Source organism: Photinus pyralis, unplaced genomic scaffold (assembly GCF_008802855.1).
Source record: "Photinus pyralis isolate 1611_PpyrPB1 unplaced genomic scaffold, Ppyr1.3 Ppyr1.4_LG2, whole genome shotgun sequence".
Lineage (NCBI taxonomy): Eukaryota > Metazoa > Arthropoda > Insecta > Coleoptera > Lampyridae > Photinus > Photinus pyralis.
This window is the reverse complement of record NW_022170403.1, coordinates 35,046,922-35,065,219: the sequence shown is the minus strand read 5'-3', so window position 1 is coordinate 35,065,219 and position 18,298 is coordinate 35,046,922. Positions and strand designations below refer to the sequence as shown.

At 35.2% G+C, this 18,298-nt stretch overlaps 1 protein-coding gene across 1 annotated transcript in view; it reads left to right on the top strand.

Annotated features, from left to right (window-relative positions):
• LOC116163716 (protein couch potato) overlaps positions 1 to 11,675 on the top strand; it is a 320,094-nt gene extending 308,419 nt beyond the window's left edge. The window contains exons 4-9 of the mRNA XM_031477807.1: positions 3,093 to 3,155; positions 6,595 to 6,736; positions 7,264 to 7,400; positions 7,661 to 7,872; positions 8,352 to 8,532; positions 8,680 to 11,675. Of these exons, the coding sequence (XP_031333667.1) occupies positions 3,093 to 3,155; positions 6,595 to 6,736; positions 7,264 to 7,400; positions 7,661 to 7,872; positions 8,352 to 8,532; positions 8,680 to 8,712 (768 nt within the window). The 3' untranslated portion in view covers positions 8,713 to 11,675. The remainder of the gene's footprint in view (positions 1 to 3,092; positions 3,156 to 6,594; positions 6,737 to 7,263; positions 7,401 to 7,660; positions 7,873 to 8,351; positions 8,533 to 8,679) is intronic.
• The last annotated feature ends 6,623 nt before the right edge of the window (positions 11,676 to 18,298 follow it).

The following is an 18,298-nucleotide window of genomic DNA, read 5'->3' as shown; positions in this document are numbered from 1 at the left end:
CAGATTACTGTTTCTCACACATCAGTTTCAAATAAGTACAGTTTGACAGATGTGTACAATAAAGTAAAGTTTGACAGAAGCGTACAATAAAGTGAAACTTTATGGCTGCAAAAGCGACCATAAAATCAACGTTTTTGTGATGATAGGCTTTTTACAGGCATTAAAAAGAATTTTTGTCTTTCATACTTTAATACATACACCATAAAGTTCGTGACCATAGACCACATAGGTATATAAAAATATGCATCAGCATCATATTTCCACTTTCTTGGCCACATTTTAACCTCTATGAGTCTTCTAGAAATGCTTGTACATATATTTAAATGTATGTAGTACCTCAATGATGAGCAAATGTACCAAATTTCTGGTAAATTTATAGCGAATATAGCAAATGATGTGTAAATGTAGCAAATTTCTGGTAAATTTATAGCGAATGTAGCAAATGTTGTGTAAATGTAGTAAATGTAGCAAATGTTATGTAAATGTAGCAAATGTCTGGCAAATGTAGCAAATGTTGAGCAAATGTGGAAAATGGCAAATGTGGTGTACACAATATTGCGCAGTGGTCAGCCCCTCGGAGACAGCAGATTATGTATCCTGCCGCTTGTCACTTTACTGGCCGCAGCAATCACTTTCCGGTCGCATTTGTGACATTTGTAATGTCTATAATGACACTGACAGATTGACATTAATCAAAAGTTTTATATACAAATTGAAATTTTATATCAAAATACGATTTCGGGTAAAATTTAATACAAAACTCGTCAATAAAATGACATCACTCGACTCGGAAATTCTCTGGCCTCGTACTTCAATATTTCCTCGCCAGTAATGTGTCATTTTCCTGAATTTTATGTAAATAACTAATTCCTTGAACTTCATAAAATAGATGTTCACGTGCTTTATTTTCTCGTGCATCGCTCATGGAAAATGGTTACTCCCGTCTTGTAGTTTTGGTACCAGATGGAAATCTGACGGAGCTGTAAATCAATTGTAATCCCCCAAATCGACTAATTTCTGGGACACAAGACGGCACAAATTCACGGGTACTTTGTTGTGGTGGACCAAGATTTTTTGCTTTGCTAATGTAGGCCGTTTCTCCGCGATTGATGCTTAAAGAAGTTAAAATTTAACATGGAATGGGCCATGGAAGAGGTTTTCTTCCCCGGTAATTTGAAAGCGTACGGGCGTTGCAGAATAGTCATATCGCATTTTATACAAACGAAGAAACGAAATAGGTTTTCAATAAATTAAAGGATTAAAAGTTTGTCACTTAGAATCTGTGATACTCGAAGGTATGACTCTTGATGAGTCGAGAACTGGAATCCAATAAACGAATTTTTTATAGCTCATAATCTGAACAAAATAATTGAATGAACTGTGATCAAATTGCTACTAACATGATCAGAATCTACGAAAAAGACGCAGTTTTTCGCGATAAATGCATTCTTATTGCAATAAATTTAATGAACCTTTTAACAAAAGTAATCAAACAACCCATAGGTACATTAAAACAGAACTGTCACTTAAATGATTGAACAAAGTAAAATTGATAACAACATTGCCCTACATTTAACAATTTTAGGAAGTAATCTTTTGCAAGGAAAAATACACCACTTTGATACAACTAAATACACAATAATCGTTCCGTGCTTAAACGTAAAACTCCACCAGACTAATTAAATCATTTGAAACGAAATAAAGACCCGTCATCTCCCCCACCCCCCTCCTCCTCATATCTACAAAATGCGTTTTATATGTGCATGAATATATAACCTCAAAGTGATTTTAGAAACCTATCATTTCTTGAATGTTATCCGCTATTGTTATTTTGCAGGAAGTAAACCCTGGAAATTATAATGGAAAATTTTATTTAACATGTGGAGCAATCAAAATTGTCCCGCTGAAGTTCATTCAATGTTATAGATAAAATGTAAACTTTCTGGTTATTAGCGGTTTCCAAGCCAATTATAAACTTTCGTTAGCGTGGAAGACAGAAGTATAGGAAGTTGAAATCAAATAGTAAGATTCTCATTCCAAACTGACCCCATTTTTGGACACCAATCAATAAGCAATTACTTAATGTTAGTTGTTTTAGTAGTAAGATCAATATTCGTAATGAATTTGTAATATGTATACCGATACCGAGAATTGCAAACTGAATCGTAAACTTCTTCCATTTACTGATAGGTATTAAAGTTTTTGTTATTTTGTTGGCGACATAGAACTGTTGATTTTGTATTAAATATCTGAAAGTTCTACAAAAGTGGCATTAAAAGTGGGTATTTTTATTTTCTTTGTGCAGTCCACAAAAGTGGAAGTACTTCCGACTTTTCATCCATCTGTCCTCCGATTCACGCTAACTTTGTCCCACAGGGTTATCTGCTAAGAGATACAGTGCTAGTTAAATTTGAACAGTTACCAAATTTAAAGCCGAATCGTCAATTTAAAAGCTTTCGTTTAGTTTTCATGAGACTGGGGATAACTTAATTTTGCATTTTATTTATTTACATTTGACAGGAAAACTACCTTAGTACAGGAATGTGTAGTTTCGCTGAAGAGTTTTACTCTAGTCTTTATAGAGTGGTAATTTATAAGCTGAAAACTATCCTAAGTGCGAAACTAGACGGGCGTTTTTTTCTGCCGCGGAATCAACGCAGCGTAATTTCCGCTACAATTGCAACTACACGGGAGCGATATTATCACTGCGGAAAGGAATACGCCTCTCACAATGTATCGCTGCCCTATAAACGCTAGGACAGTCGTATCGCAGCGGAAAAACGCGTCCGGTTGCGTTGAATCCGCTCACGCTAGCGGAGCCAGAGCGGAGAAGCGTGGAAAAAACGCCCGTCTAGTATATTCCATATAAGCGCTTGTATCTCATTCCAGCGTGTAAAACGCTGCGATGATTCCGCGGCGGAAAAAACGCCCGTCTAGTTTCACATTAAACACTATAATGATTATATACACTCAACAATTAATAGGTAGGAAAATGGAAGTGTAAAGTAACATGTTGCGTAGTACATACCTGCTATATAAATAGTTCACATGTAACTTTTTATTCTTAATAACACGTGCCTTGACTGTTACAGCCCGTCGGATTTGTTACATTCAATACACGAGCCGGAGCGGAAGCAGCCAAGCAAGATCTGCAGGTGGGTTTTGATTTTTCTTTATATAATAGGTCATTCCTGTAACATAAATTTAGCACATTTCGCACTCTGCACCTGATCACTGCAGAGTAACTGCTTTCACAAGCATAGTTACCTAAGCTCTTTCACACTAACTTTCAACATTTACATTAAAGTAAAATTATTCCTGGAAAGATTCGTTTTAAATGTTAACCATACCTACTCTCATAATTTTTGATTTCCCTAGTCACACTTCTTATGAGTAGATGAGTTCGATTGATTAGATATTCTTTCTTACGCATAGAATTAAACTTTAAATTAACATATTATAATGCAAACTTTTAATAACGCTTGTACTGCTCTCTCTCTCTCTCTCTCTCTTTACCCTCCCCTAGTCCCCTTCGCATAAAATGTTACCTTCGGCAAAATTCGATTACTCACATCTTGGAGACAAATGAGGCACCAACTCCAATCAATTCGACGTGTCCGATTCATTGTTACTGTATAAAGGAAGTCTCAATTAAAGCCGCAGTTTTAAGGTTTATTCATGTTAATCATCGGTTTATACCAGAGATCTGAACCTATTGTATAAATGGTTCCGGTTTATTATTTCATTTACGCGCGAAATAAAATGTTAAAGCACGTGGTACTAACTTCGAACGGTAGCTCTTCCTACTTTCAAAAAATGAAGATCTTTTCTAATATGGTAAATATATTTTTGGGGACGCTACTGGATCAAAACCTCGACATTTATTTTAGCTTGTTTTTGTACAAAACGATTACCAAGAACAAAACTGTCACAGTTTTTATTTTTAAGTCTATGTGACGTCGAGAACATGTAGGTTAGTATATTATTGCTAGTTATTAAAAATTCTCATAATTGCGTAACAATTGCTGCAATCACTAAATAATCGTTACACTTTGTATTTACAACAATTTTGAAAATTTTGAAATGTAGCTAACAAACGCACAACATTTTAATAGATCCTTAATTTGCAAAAAAATATTTATTTAACATGTTTGTTATGAGTATACTAAACATCATGCTTCAGGGGTGGATGATTCCAGACTGATTTTAGTTTTGTTGTCAATTACTTATAATAATACTACGCGGTTGTTTGTGAAGAGTGTTTTCTGTTTGACAAATTGTGTAGGATCATGTTACGGGATTCTGATCGAATAATTAAAAATGCAACGCGTCTACTGACGGGCAACCAAAAATTCCATAGCTTCGAGGCTCCTTAGGAATTATTGGAATGTTCCATGGAAACTAATTGTTAACGGTCATAACAGGTGATGAATCATACAGTTCGAAATGTGAAGAGGTCGTGGTAAATTTTCACCGCAAAAACGCTGCAATCCATTTCCACCTCCGAGCTCGTGGGGTTTCAGTCAAATACTCGACCGCTGTTCATCCCCACCTACACCTGACTTTTCTGCTTCTGACTTGTTCTTATTCTCCAAACTCAAAATATCTTTGAAAGGAAGAATGTTCTCGAGATTAAGATAAATGCACCTGGAAGACATTACAAAAGAAACGTTCCAGGACTAGTTCCAGAAGTGGAAAAACCGCCGAGGAGGGGCTCACCTTGAAGAGGGCATGAAACTTCTAAATAAAACACATTTTGTCTTATCAGAATACGTACCTTTCACGTTCACCAACCCTCGTATATCTCGTTCAATAAAGTGAACGCACCTTGTTAATATTTTTAGATTACGGATTACTTGTGATATAACAGCATCGACAAAATTCACTTTTATTCACATTCGAAAAACCACTAGGAATGGAAAGACCGAGGGAAAGGCTTATAATAAACTGAATGGAATAGGTAGCCACTTAAAAAGGCAACGATGATATGTCAATGTAATTGCGACCGGTTGATTGGGGTATACTTACACGGCTAGACATAGATTATGTTTTCTTTTAATTAAATTGGGGAATAAACGAAGAGCATTATAACTACATACCAAAGATTTTCGACAAAGTTTAATGTTAAAAACTTTTTGAAATGGACCTACTACTTTTTTTGTGACTACCGCAGTTCAAACCAAAAGCTCTCAACTGCTATTCGAGCCTGGTAACAATATGCTTTGTGAGTATAATATAATTATGCTTCTCAAATATTCGTTCATCTCCACCACACAGATGTGACTCGGACGTAGTCGTAATTTATTATCTCCTTGGCAAACTCTTGCTTTGAATTGGTTTTACATTTTTCATCGTTGTAACACTAGTCGATATCTTACCTAGGTCATTGTCCGTTCAATATATTAAAATATAACAATCAAGTAACACGCCATTATTGATTTACTTTTTTTTTCAATAAACGCATGAATTGTGGTATTTCCTATTCACACGTATCTGTGTTTAGGATATCGGCATGAAAATGCGTTAAAATACTATACGAAATACCTACATTGTCTACTTTCAATTAACAATAGATAATATGTTGGGCGAAAATGTAAAAGTATTGTAGTAAAGTAACCCGTCCGCTTTAAAGATGATGTTATGATGCATGGACATTCGTAACATGTGCCCATCACTGTAATAATCTCCCAAAGTTTTAATGTAAATTACAGAGCGTTGTTAATGACCGATACCACGTACCTGTATTTTTCCGTTCGCTTAAAAATCAATATTAAGCTGTTATATTCAGGAATAATACCTTCAAACCATTAGGTAGAATTAAATTAAATGTTTTGGAATACACCGCCTTATTAAGAGTGGGGGGGGGGGCGTAAATGTCGCACAGAGACCTGCTGAAAGAGGTTTGACGCTTTAAAATTTAATTGCACAAAGAGTTTGCTGTCCACGAAATTATCCTCTAATGTGATCATGATCTTTGTCTTTTGAAATTGTTTTTGTTAATTTAGTAATGAGTAAATTTGTATTACACTTCAATCTTCATAATTTTTGTTTTGGAATACTTAACCGCTGTGGAAGTTTTAAATACAAATTACATGGGAAGTTATACGATCTACGAAATCATCTTCTAGTATTATCATGATCTCTAATTTTCTTGTGATTTTTAATCGTTTCGTGTACCTATATTTTTATGTTTCTGTATTAGATACAACAGATCCATTCTTAATCATAAAGGAAATCTTACATACAATTACTTTACGATTAAATTAAACGTACATAAAAACATTAATCTCTCCTTTGTTGCGATTAATTCTAACCTGCAAAGATATAAAAGTTCATGAGGTTGCATTATTTCGTACATGTATCAATTTTTATGAGTTTATATTCACGTTAACATTACGCGAAAAATAAAAATCAATTTGCATAGTGTGTGAAACTTTTTGAGGTAACTGAATTTCATATTCATTTTAACAATCACGAGCATATTTCTTTAGTTGCTTTTACTTTCAAAACACATTAATGTCATAAACCTATGTAAATCTAGAAAAATTAGTACCGCATTATCACAGACACCTTTTTTTGTGGGCAATTTTGCAGCAGGGCGTAAGGTTTGACCCCGACATGCCTCAGACCATTCGACTGGAGTTTGCTAAAAGTAACACCAAGGTTAGCAAGCCCAAACAGCAAGCTGCTAACGCCGCCAACACGCACCCAACTTTGATGCACCCTCTCACTGGACGTAAGTACACAAGCTGTCTTTCAAATGTAAGGCAGTCGCCACCCTATTCGCACACCTGTCCTCTGTTCCCTATACCTGCTTATCGCCCCGTAATAAGTAACTAATTTTTATGTTTGTAAAGCAGAATAGCTTATGTATTTAGTCATTACTACTATCGTCAATAGTTGATTAGATGTAAACTAACGTTATTTGTATATAATTTTGTACTTCTTTTACCCGATTTGTGTAACTGCTTGAGCACTTATTTGCACTGTTTAGGTATTGGAAATAAGTGACACTCGATATTACAAAATTTTGTTCTCGAATGTGTATAGAGGTTACCATAAGACAAAACATTATAGCAATTAAGGGTTTTTACTTACAGTAGCATTTTTGTTTGTAATACTATTATTGACTTATTTAGATATCACGGTGAAGAACGTATTTTATTTTAATTATGATACGAGCGTGTAGAATATTATGGTATATTAAAGCATGATTAATTTTTTCGTTTTTTGTACGATTGTCTAATATAGGACCTGTTCCAGACTTGGGAACTCCATTCTTCCCCGGAGGACCAGAATTATGGCATCATCCGTTAGCTTATTCAGCTGCAGCAGAACTACCTGGAGCGGCTCTTCAACATGCTACACTAGTACATCCTGCTCTCCATCCTCAAGTCCCCGTACGTTCCTATCTTTGACTATCTACAGACAAAACTCTGGACTCCCAGCTTCAGCAAGCAAGTGCCCCAGTACACCATGTTAGTTTTAATTATATTTATTATTTTATTCAAATTACATCTTACTTAATGCACTATGGTAGGTATGCTAACGATTCATATTCTAATGTAATTGATGCCTTCTGTTGTTGTGAAGACTTGCACGTTTACGTACCTATTACTATTATTTCAATATACGAAATTAATTGCTATTGTATTTCCAGCCGCCATTATCTCTGCCGCATCCTACGGCGTTAACATCCATACATGCAGCATCACTACCGCACTTTTTACCTAGTCCAGCCTTGGCCTCGCCGGTGGGTTCGTCATCTTCCCAGCCCGGCTTAGGCGTGAATAACCCGCCTTGTTCTACACTGTTTGTGGCAAACTTGGGCCAGTTCGTGTCAGAACATGAATTAAAAGAAGTTTTCGGCAGGTTTGTACAACACCAAACATTTAAAGACCACATTACTTACACCAATAGTTAGTGCAAGTTATAGTGATATGTGTACATTTTCTTTGTTTAATGCAGAACCAACGTCATATGATGGAGGCCTACTGGCGCAAATTTTGTTTTGTAAGTATCACTAGTGCGCCCAGCTCATGAATATGAGCCGTTACGAATAGAGTTTCTGTCCGTCACTATACCTTGCACTTAATTGCCTTGTATTTGTTTTACAATAATCCTAATATTTTTCCAAAATTTGGTAGTTCATTGTATTGAAAACAGGGGCGTAGTCAACTAGTCATCTCCATTTCAAATTTCCCCCCTTTACTGCCGCATGTCACTTAATTACTAACTGATATACGGTTTATCATCACTTTAAGTCACACTATGAATGTTGTTCCTTGCACTTCCTGTAGTCGCAATAGTGCCCTGACACTGAGTTGCACTTGTGGTGTTCTTGTGCACAGCTTCCCTGGCTTCTGTCGCCTGCGCATGCACAGCAAGGGTGGATCCCCAGTGGCATTTGTGGAATACCAAGATGTGCGCTACGCTGCACAGGTCATGGCTGCTCTGCAAGGTTCCTTCCTTCTGTCCTCCGACCGCGGCGCCATTCGTATCGAGTATGCCAAAACCAAAATGGCTGCAGAGGTCGGTCTATTTGCCTTTGCTAACACTAGTAGATCATACTAGAATTAACTATGTGTGAATCCTTGTGTATTCATTCATATAGAATAGTACATTATTTTCCACATTACACTGTATCTACTCCTGTATTTGACAAACAAATACTTGCAGGGAACAAAAGGAGAAGAAAATGGACAATCTTAATTCTTATATGCCTCTGAGTACTTGACAGCGAACGCTAATTGTAGCTGGCGGACATTGTTAGCCGTACGCCCAACTTACTGCTCACAGTAACCTAATACTTACTCTTAGTTAACTGTTGTTATGTGCTAAGGATGCGGACAGTATTTATTTGATAAATACAGGTATATCAATCAATCTAAAGTTACTGGGGAATATTACAGGATAAGCTTATACCAAAGGTGCCCTAAATGTTATGTTTTAAATTATTTTAATAACAAATTGCGCAACAAACATTTACATTTTTACTGTATGTGCTTGTTGTCGCTAACAGTATTGTTTTTGTCGAGCTTTTTTTAGTAGATAGATGATTCTAGTTACAATTTTTATAAAGTAAATTATTTCTTTTAATATATTAATTCATAGCAATAAACCAAACGCTGCTACTATAATTGACATACTGGGAGTGTTCTAAAACTATCTTGATATACAAATACAATTTAAATTGAGATATTTCAAATCATATAGCAAACTATTCAGTGAGCGCGACATTTAATTATTTTTGGTTCATATATAGTGTGTAAATAAACTCACTGACTTATGATATATACAGCATTTACAAAAGTATAGTTGATGCTTTTTGCTTTTGTGAATAAGATTTAGATTTCGACATTTGTTAACTTGCAATCAAAACCAATATATTTGCAGGAATTAGATGTATTACTTAGAAACAAATTTTAGTATGTAATTCAATTGATATATACCTACTTACATTTTATTTTAATAATGTATTAATATTTTGAAAAAGTGTATGTACCTGTAATGGAATTCGTTTTTATTTTAACTTTGAGATTGTTGAATGAATTTTGACAAAGACTGCATTCATGTTACAGATACCTATTGATTCACGTAGATGGCGCCACATAAAAATTATCTCAACCTATAATGTTTGATTGATAATACCATGCGATCAAAAATGAGTCACCTTTGGAATGTTTGTTTACATACCTACTTAACTTGAACTTCCAAAGGCGACTCGACGGCAACTCATTTTTAATCGCCCGTATAATATTTGCAGTGTGCGTCGACTTACATAAATTTCAATAATTATCAATCATCCAATAATGAAATGTTACTAATTTTGCTGCTATTAAAAATTGTCTAATGTTCGAAATGGAACATGTACTATGGTAGGTATTTAAAATTCATCATCATTCTATTGTTCATAATATTGAAGGGACCATAACTCGCTCTGTATTCCTATGAGACGTCATTGGAATGTAAACGAATGATATACAATGATTTTTAAAAATTTTCAAAAAATTGTCACCAAGTTTGTATGGTTACATATAGTACCAGTGCCCTTCGTCAAACTATTTTCGCATAGTTCCAAATATGCTTAATTGATATTCAATGTACAGGTACATTCTACTTTTAAAAACCAAAGTTACGATAAGTAGTAAAAATTTTTGAAGTTTTTAGTTGTAAGTAGTACCTAAGTAATAATGACACATTGTTTTTTCATATCCGTATTTGAAATTATTTTTTATATATTTATATAGTTTTACATTTATTAATTTTTAACATACATTCAAAGTTGTATGATGTTATAATATTGATAATTCTCTATTACCTAGATTATATTCAAATAGTGTTGTAGTAGTGCTTTTTGTGTGACGTTTATGTGATATATCTATTATTATCATGTAAGTATAAATTTAGTAGCCGATGTAATAATTTTGGCGTAAAACCATCCAAGATAGGGAATCATTTACTACTAGTTCTATTTATATCAGGTAATTGTAAAGTCAATTAGGTCTTGAGATTCAAGTATTTATTGATAGAGTAGTACTGATTTGATATCTTGGATTAATCTGAAATGCAGATAATAGCAATTCAACTACATTGTTCAATGAACCACAGTTAAGGAACGATGTTCAACAAATCTAAGGTTGAATAATGAAGATGAATTGTTCTGTGTTATATAATCCGTCCAGTGCATGTCAAAATGGCATGCCGCAGCTCAAAAAGAGCATGGGTAGGGTGGGTGCGGATCAGGGTGATTTGCTGGGTCTGCGATTTTTGGGAACTATAGAAAACATATCAGCTTAATTAATTAATAAATCTAATACCTGTTATATGCAATCCGACCTTTGTATGTTGTCTTGTAAATGTGTTTTAAGAAAATAGCAGAGTATATGTGTTTAAATTATATGCTCTTGGTATTGTGGAAAAAAATTGGAAAATGCTTTGGGCTAGGTTTGTTTATAAGCCGTCGTTGCCCTAGCATACATTTTGTGATATAAATATAATGTATCAATGGTATATAAACTAGCCACAACCGCCTTCTCTGCTTTAGATAAGATTAATAAACACCACTTTCTAAACATATCATGATCTGTGCCCCATGTTAAGTGACATCTTAAATTTTTAGCAATTAAATAATGTAATGAAGATTTGATAATATTTAAAAGTATGACTTTACACTTATGATATAAGACAAAATGTAATCTATGAAAATAACAGATTACTTACAATTTATATGGTTATAATTTATTTCAGTAAAGTTTAAAGTTTGTAAAATGCTGTGTAGTGTGTATTTTGTACCCAGCAAGCAATAGGTGGGGGCGATATCGCTCCTGTAACCTAGCCTTAGTAAATTCTGTCATATTAAGACCTGGAATGCATATCTTTACTATAAGCGTTACTGTAAACTTAGTTTAATGTAACATGTGTTGAATTGTTGGTTTAGAAATCTAAGTACAACAGGATTTTCTTGATGGAAACTGGCAAGGATCAGCCTTGCACCAGTCATTGTTGATTCTAGTCACATATTTGTAATACCCACCCAACCATCTTGCCCCTTATTGTCTTGTTCATGAACGAGCATTCCATACAAATATTACATTTACTCATACCTGACAACGTACTTATTAGCTATAAATTGTATAGGGTCCAAAAGATGGGAATAAAATGTATATGAAATACAGGTTTTTTTTGTTACCTACCTTATGTAATATGGTGTATATCCGAATCACTCATACCACAGATATACGTATCATACCGAACTTGCATATATATACTTTTAGAATACCTACTAAATGCTTGTGAAATGACAAAAGTCATAATAGTATATTAAGATACAATAGTGTATAATCAAGTCTTTAAAGCACGCGCAACGAGTTTAAGGGCACGACGCAAAGCGGAGTGCCTTTAACGTTGCAAGTGCTTTAAAGACTAATTATACACGTGTATCTTATAGTATTTTTTATTATACCTGCAGTATAATTTAAAAATAGGAAATACAATGAAGTCATATTGACGTTATACTCGAATACATGTCTAATTAAGTGGGCTGGGTGTTCGTAATTTCACGATTGCCATGGAAATGTCACTTGACGTTTGCTTATAAAAATCATCGTCTTTGTGAATTAAACGATTTCCGTTGAAAAAGATAATACACCGCCCATTAAATCGATTGTTGTAAAATCTAAACAAACGTTGGTAGGTGTAAAATCCAACTCCAGTAAAGCCTATTATAAAGAATATGAAAAGTTGTTTCCATGGATGAATAGGAAGTTACTTACGAATACAGTCTTAAATGCATCCATAATGCTGGCATATATGAAGGAAATGTCAAAATCTTTTAATATTTTGGTGCATTCATTCAAAACTTTAAAGCAATGCTGCGATTAAAGAGTGGAACAGATTTGGAAGCATACCCTAAATTACGCGCGTTTGTGAAAGCTTCAACCAAAGGATAGATACAAAAGCCAAAGAAATGTTCTGCATTTACAGAAAGCGACCTAAGAGGATTTTTTATTTCATCCAGATGACAGTTTCAAAAGTCATACTTGAAGTATCGTTACTTAGCAACTTTAAAGCACGTGTGTTTTAAAGGCCCTTTTTCGCACGCATTTGAGTGTTTAAAACGGAGATTGTGATTCAGGTATAATAAAAAAGTTGTTTTAAAATGTCCATTGAATTCTGTCTGAGCGCTAAAGTGAAAGGGCTGTATATGCTGAGCTAGAAAAGCATGAATTTGAATGATACTTTAAACACCCAAAGAGAATTTTATGATAAATTGGTCTTGCATGCCAATGAACGCTGGGCGGGGGCAGGCTATACCGAATGTGGTCAGAAGTAATAAAGCCAATAAAGGTCCACATATCGCATCATAGAGTTCATCACTCAAACTTTGCGAATGCATATGGAATTAATAGGTATTAATGACTGAGACACTGAAAGCGAAAAACGTTTAAAGTTTGCGAAATTATATGATGGTCAACAAGACTATTTGAAACTTCAATGAAAAAATTATTAATCTAATTTCCACTTATTACTTCTTAAGCAAAAATGATAATCAAGAATCTCTTATAGTTTGTGGCACTATATAGCATCATGTACCGCATCTGCTAACAGATTGCTATGCTACCATTAGAAATATATTTTTGCCTGTTGTTAGTTGTGACAAAAAAACTTAACATTTTAACAATCATCTATATCTACAATACCACAGATATACGTAAAGAATATATCTGTGACAATACGAAGGATATTAGGTGGCGTCAGAGAAAAGCATGGAAGTTTACATGGAAGAGTTTTTGTAGCTCTATAGAACATATACAATGATCGTAGGAATGTTACAATGAATGAATGTTATTTGCTTCTAACCAAAAAACGTATCACTTCCTTACGTAAGATCGTACGATTGGCGGCCATATTTTCGGAGCCAAAGTTTGTTTAATTTTTCATTTTCGTGATTATGCGATCATTAAGTCTCGAAATGTGCAATTAAAAACATTATTGGACAATGGTACATTGTAGTGCACGGAAGTGATAGCCAAAAAACACACGAAAGTATATCGTTTCTCTGGTATAAATTATAGGTTAGTTTTCGGTGAAATAACAAACAAATGTGGGTTTCACTTTACGATCATTATTATCACTCCTCACTCTTTCTTTTTCTAAGGTGTGATAATCCACCCTGATGGTTAGGCAACACACGTTTACATCTGAAACAAAAATATAATATGCTCTGTATATAACCAACGACCGTTTTGTGCAGATGCCGAATCTTAGACAAGGAAAGAGAGGGGACCCGTAAATACCGCATCCACGGCATGCGTGAATTTGACGCGAATTTCGAGACGACCGCCATATTTTCGGTGGCAGTCAAAGCTCGGGGGCAGTGTGAATTTATTGACATTTCTTCATTATTGATAAAGTTTGTGTGTGCAAAACTGTGTGATATAAACGTGGTGGTTTGTTCTGCGTACAACTGTAAAAGTTGCAGTGGTCGTTGTCCAGCAGGAATATCATTTCATAGGCAAGATAAAAATCGGCACGTTGTCTGGTTTGGCTAAATTTAATTAAATCTTCATGGTAGTTAATAAAACACTTCTAAGGTCTTCATTTTCATAATCTTACAATTGTCCTATATTTTTGTGCATCAATAAAATACTGCTTTATACTTCTTTTCATTGATTATTTCTCGATTACAGTAAGCAAGTGATATAACCTGCAAGTGATATTGCAGTGGCGGCGTGACTATCTAGTTATATGACGTAACAGATATGTACATGTTTGGATGCCTAACCCTTAGGCGACTGATTACTTTGTATGGGGTAGTTTAACTACAGTGTATGTTGCCTTTGTACTTACATTTAGTACGACAGATAGGAGTTGGTCTTCAAAAGAGAGAGGTCTTCGATCGATGTTCGAAGCAATACACATCGATCGCCGCCACATTCGATAAAGACAATACTCGTATATCCTGAAGGAAGATCGTTATGATTAAACTCGTTAGGGGAGAAGACATCTCAATTCAGTATTATCACCGTCGTCATCGTCAACGGTTTGCTATAGTATCAACAGCTTATTACTGAAGTACAAGAAACTGCTTAGGGCTTTATTGCCAAAGCCTGTTGTCGTATAATTGTGAATATTCCAATTCATTTATTCTTTTGTTTAGAAATAATTTCCCATTCTGAAACCATCAGCTGCGTTTACCCTCAAGATTCACTCGGAAAAGAATATAGGTACATTTATTAGATTTGTACCGTTTTCAATATAAGAATTATTTACTAACGTACTTTATTTTCCTTCATGATAACCAAACTGATAAGAAGTGTATCAATCAAGATAGAGTACAGTTATCATTAATTACTTTGTTGGTGCATGATCACCTGGTTCTCCGCACTTAGTCGCAAACAGTGTATAACCTAATGATCTCTCTCCAAAAGGGTAAAATTATGTCAGAACAGTGTATGATACTGGTGTGCATCATCGGCAAATTGTACTCGTGTAAATCAGTCAATTGATCCCCAGGATTCACATCAGAAGCGCTAACTGCCATTTACAAGCAAGCAGATATATCGGGAAGAAAAAGATACAATGTGTCCCAGGTAGTACGCACCATTGGGAAACGACAATGTATTTTTTGCGAAGGATCCTAAAATATGCCAACCATTATTTTCTTCTTCCAAAAGATCAAGGGATGGATAGAATAACAACCCCACCTCAAAGCAGTTGAGTGCAGATACCTACAAACGCTTGCTGATTACAACAGAGTTGTGAGATAGTGGGGTGGAGAGTTGTATTCCAATCCCTATTCTATATAACTTGTCCGTCGCAAGGAAACATCGAACAAATAATTAATGCTTCAATTAATTGGAACAATGAAATAGAAGTAAAAGATATTGCAATAAATGTTGGTTCGAAAAGCATGAACTCTGCAATATTGAACAATTTGTAAAATACGTTGCGAGGTTCCTCACCAGAAAGATGTGTGCATTAATTAAAAGCGAAATGTGTTGCAAAGTGTTATTGGAGCATAAGGAACATATACCGTACATTATACTCTTATAATTTACGCTTTTTCAGTTTTGATCGCTTCAAAAAGGGGGTGTGCAGAATTTTACTAAAGGTATATGTGGTAATATACAGTGAGTTTTTTTTAAATGCGAACATAGGAGTTTGCATGCAATGTAATTTCCCTATGTTCGATTTAAAAAAAAACACATCAATCTATGAGGTGTGCGCGGTTCACATTCCCAAATCGCGCAACTTGTGTGACTATGAACAGCAACTCTATAGTCTTTATGATGAAGAGCACTCGGTAAGATTTTTTTAAAGAAGCCATGTGAGGCCATAGTAACTTTAGGAAACATTTTTCTTAAACTTACGATAACTTGACCTCACAGGCCACGCACTGACACCACAACTCATTGTGAACCAATCTTCAATTATTTGTAGGTCATGTGCACCTGGTATTCTACTAATTTGATCTATTCAATACATAAACGAAGAAAATAAGAAAATAAATAGCGAAAACAACTACAATAAATGTTGAAAGTGTCCTCTTTGACATTCTAAGCAATAACTTAACCGATTTCGTAATTAAATTTGACGGCGGTATTTTTAAAAATGTGACAGCTGTCAATTGTATCTACTACTCATTTGGTCTACTCAATAGATTGATGTGTTTTTTTTAAAATCGAACATAGGGAAATTACATTCCATGCAAACTCCTATGTTCGCATTAAAAAAAAATTCACTGTATGCAAGTATACTTTCAATAATATTGCACTTATATCGCGCACCCAGCTTCCGAAACGATCAAAGTTGGGTCGTATGTTTACGTTTATCGCATTTTTTGTCTCTATTTAAATAAGAACCCCATATTATGCCCGACAACTGTACACACAGGTTAATCATACCATGATGGCAGTATAAATAAATTGTAATTTCTTAATGTAATACCCGAGCGTGTGCCACTGGTGGTGGCAGTATGATCGCAATTTGCTTCACGCGCGCGCTCTCTATTACGGGTCCCTTCTCTTTCATAGTCTAAGTGCCGAATACTAGGGGATTTTCGTAACGAAGCTAGAGGAGATGGGAAGAAGATGGCGACGAGGCCGACAGAAGACACACGCTTTCCCGGTTTTTTATTATTCTTGATTATTTTGGGTGATGGTGTTTTGAAGGTGTATTTACAGGTAGTAACCATTTTATTTCTTTCTTGTACTAGCTATTTAATCATTGAATTCTTGCCTAAATTTGATATTATTTACATTTTGCTGATTTTGCATAAACTACGATATCTGAATCATGGCGTACTCCATGCCTTTGTTTCGAGTACCGTTATATGAATCCTGTTTGTAATACTGTACAGATGATTGTGCCATTATTTTGTTTAATTAAGTATTTAGTTCTGTTATTCACGAGGAGTTGATTATCGGTGCGATGTTGCTCTGTTCGATTGACCCGTAACTATTCCGTGAGGGAAGTACCTAATACAGTTTGATGGTTTGCTGTATCTGTTACTTTCTGATTCGTGGCGCGCTGCATTTCTGTGCGTTAGCTATACGAAAGGGGGGCTCTCTTATTTGATGTTTCAATGTTTGTGTGTGCGAGTGGGTTATTCTGTCTCCGCGGAGTAGATACCTAATACAGTTCGACCTGTCGCTGTATCTGTTACCTGCTCGTCTCATGCAGGCTGCATTTCTGTGTCTCGCAATATGAGATGGGGGCCCTCTCAGTAACATTTCCTCTATTTAAAATATGTTCTGTTTGAGCGATAATCGATTTTCACATGAATACTTGCTATTTGACCAATGGCATTCTCACATGTACTTTTCGTGTTAAATTAAATTATGTTAACTGAAGGATGGAGTAGAGCCACACCATTTACATGTTTCCTATGTACATGCAATTTGTTTATTTGACGAGTTGTGTTATCTCTATTGATCATACAGGTATTTTGATGTGTTTTTGTACTGATTTGACTTTATCATGTTTTCCACTGCATTTATGATGTTTTGTGTATTTTGATTTTATGAACTTGTTTAATTGCATTTGATTTGATTATCTGATTTTTATCACACAATTTGAGATGTTTTATTTATGTGTATTTTCTCTTGCATTTTATTGCTGTAGGTGATTTATTTCATGTATTTGTGTGGCCTATGCCAGGGTTTTAGTCCCGTAGAAGGTTTCCCTGGCATGGTCTTGTGTGTGCGTTAATATATTTATTTGATTTTGTCATTTCTTACGCACAAAAGTTCTGTCTTTTATTTAATTCCCTTCCCGATTATGTCTCACGTCCCAACACATAAAAGAACCGATTACACAACGTAGGAGTCCATTCGTGCCACCCATATCGAACCGACTGTCACCCAAATTCAAAAGTGCCGGGAATCTAAAACGTTTCGACTTGAAAGGTAGGTGGTTCTGCTTGTAGTTTCTTGCCAGAGTTGCCAACGGTAAGTATAGGGTAAGTCAACGTTTTCAGTGTCGGCTTGATAGACTCCCCTAGGAAACTTATTTATTTGAACACTATGGTACGGTACGACGTGCGTTATCCATAACCATAACCACAATTGAGTTTGCTGGTGAATTTTTTTTATAAGCTGATTTTCTAACCACTCTATAAATTTGGTATGATTCATAACATCGTGATAAATCCCCCGATTTACTGTGCGATTTAAATATCGGCCGGAGGCCTTCGAGCTGTACCTGCAGTGTACTCTGTCGGCCTCGGGCGTTATTTCCGTTATACACGAAACTTTATTGGTACTTTCAAAGCAAGCAAAAAATATGAAGAATA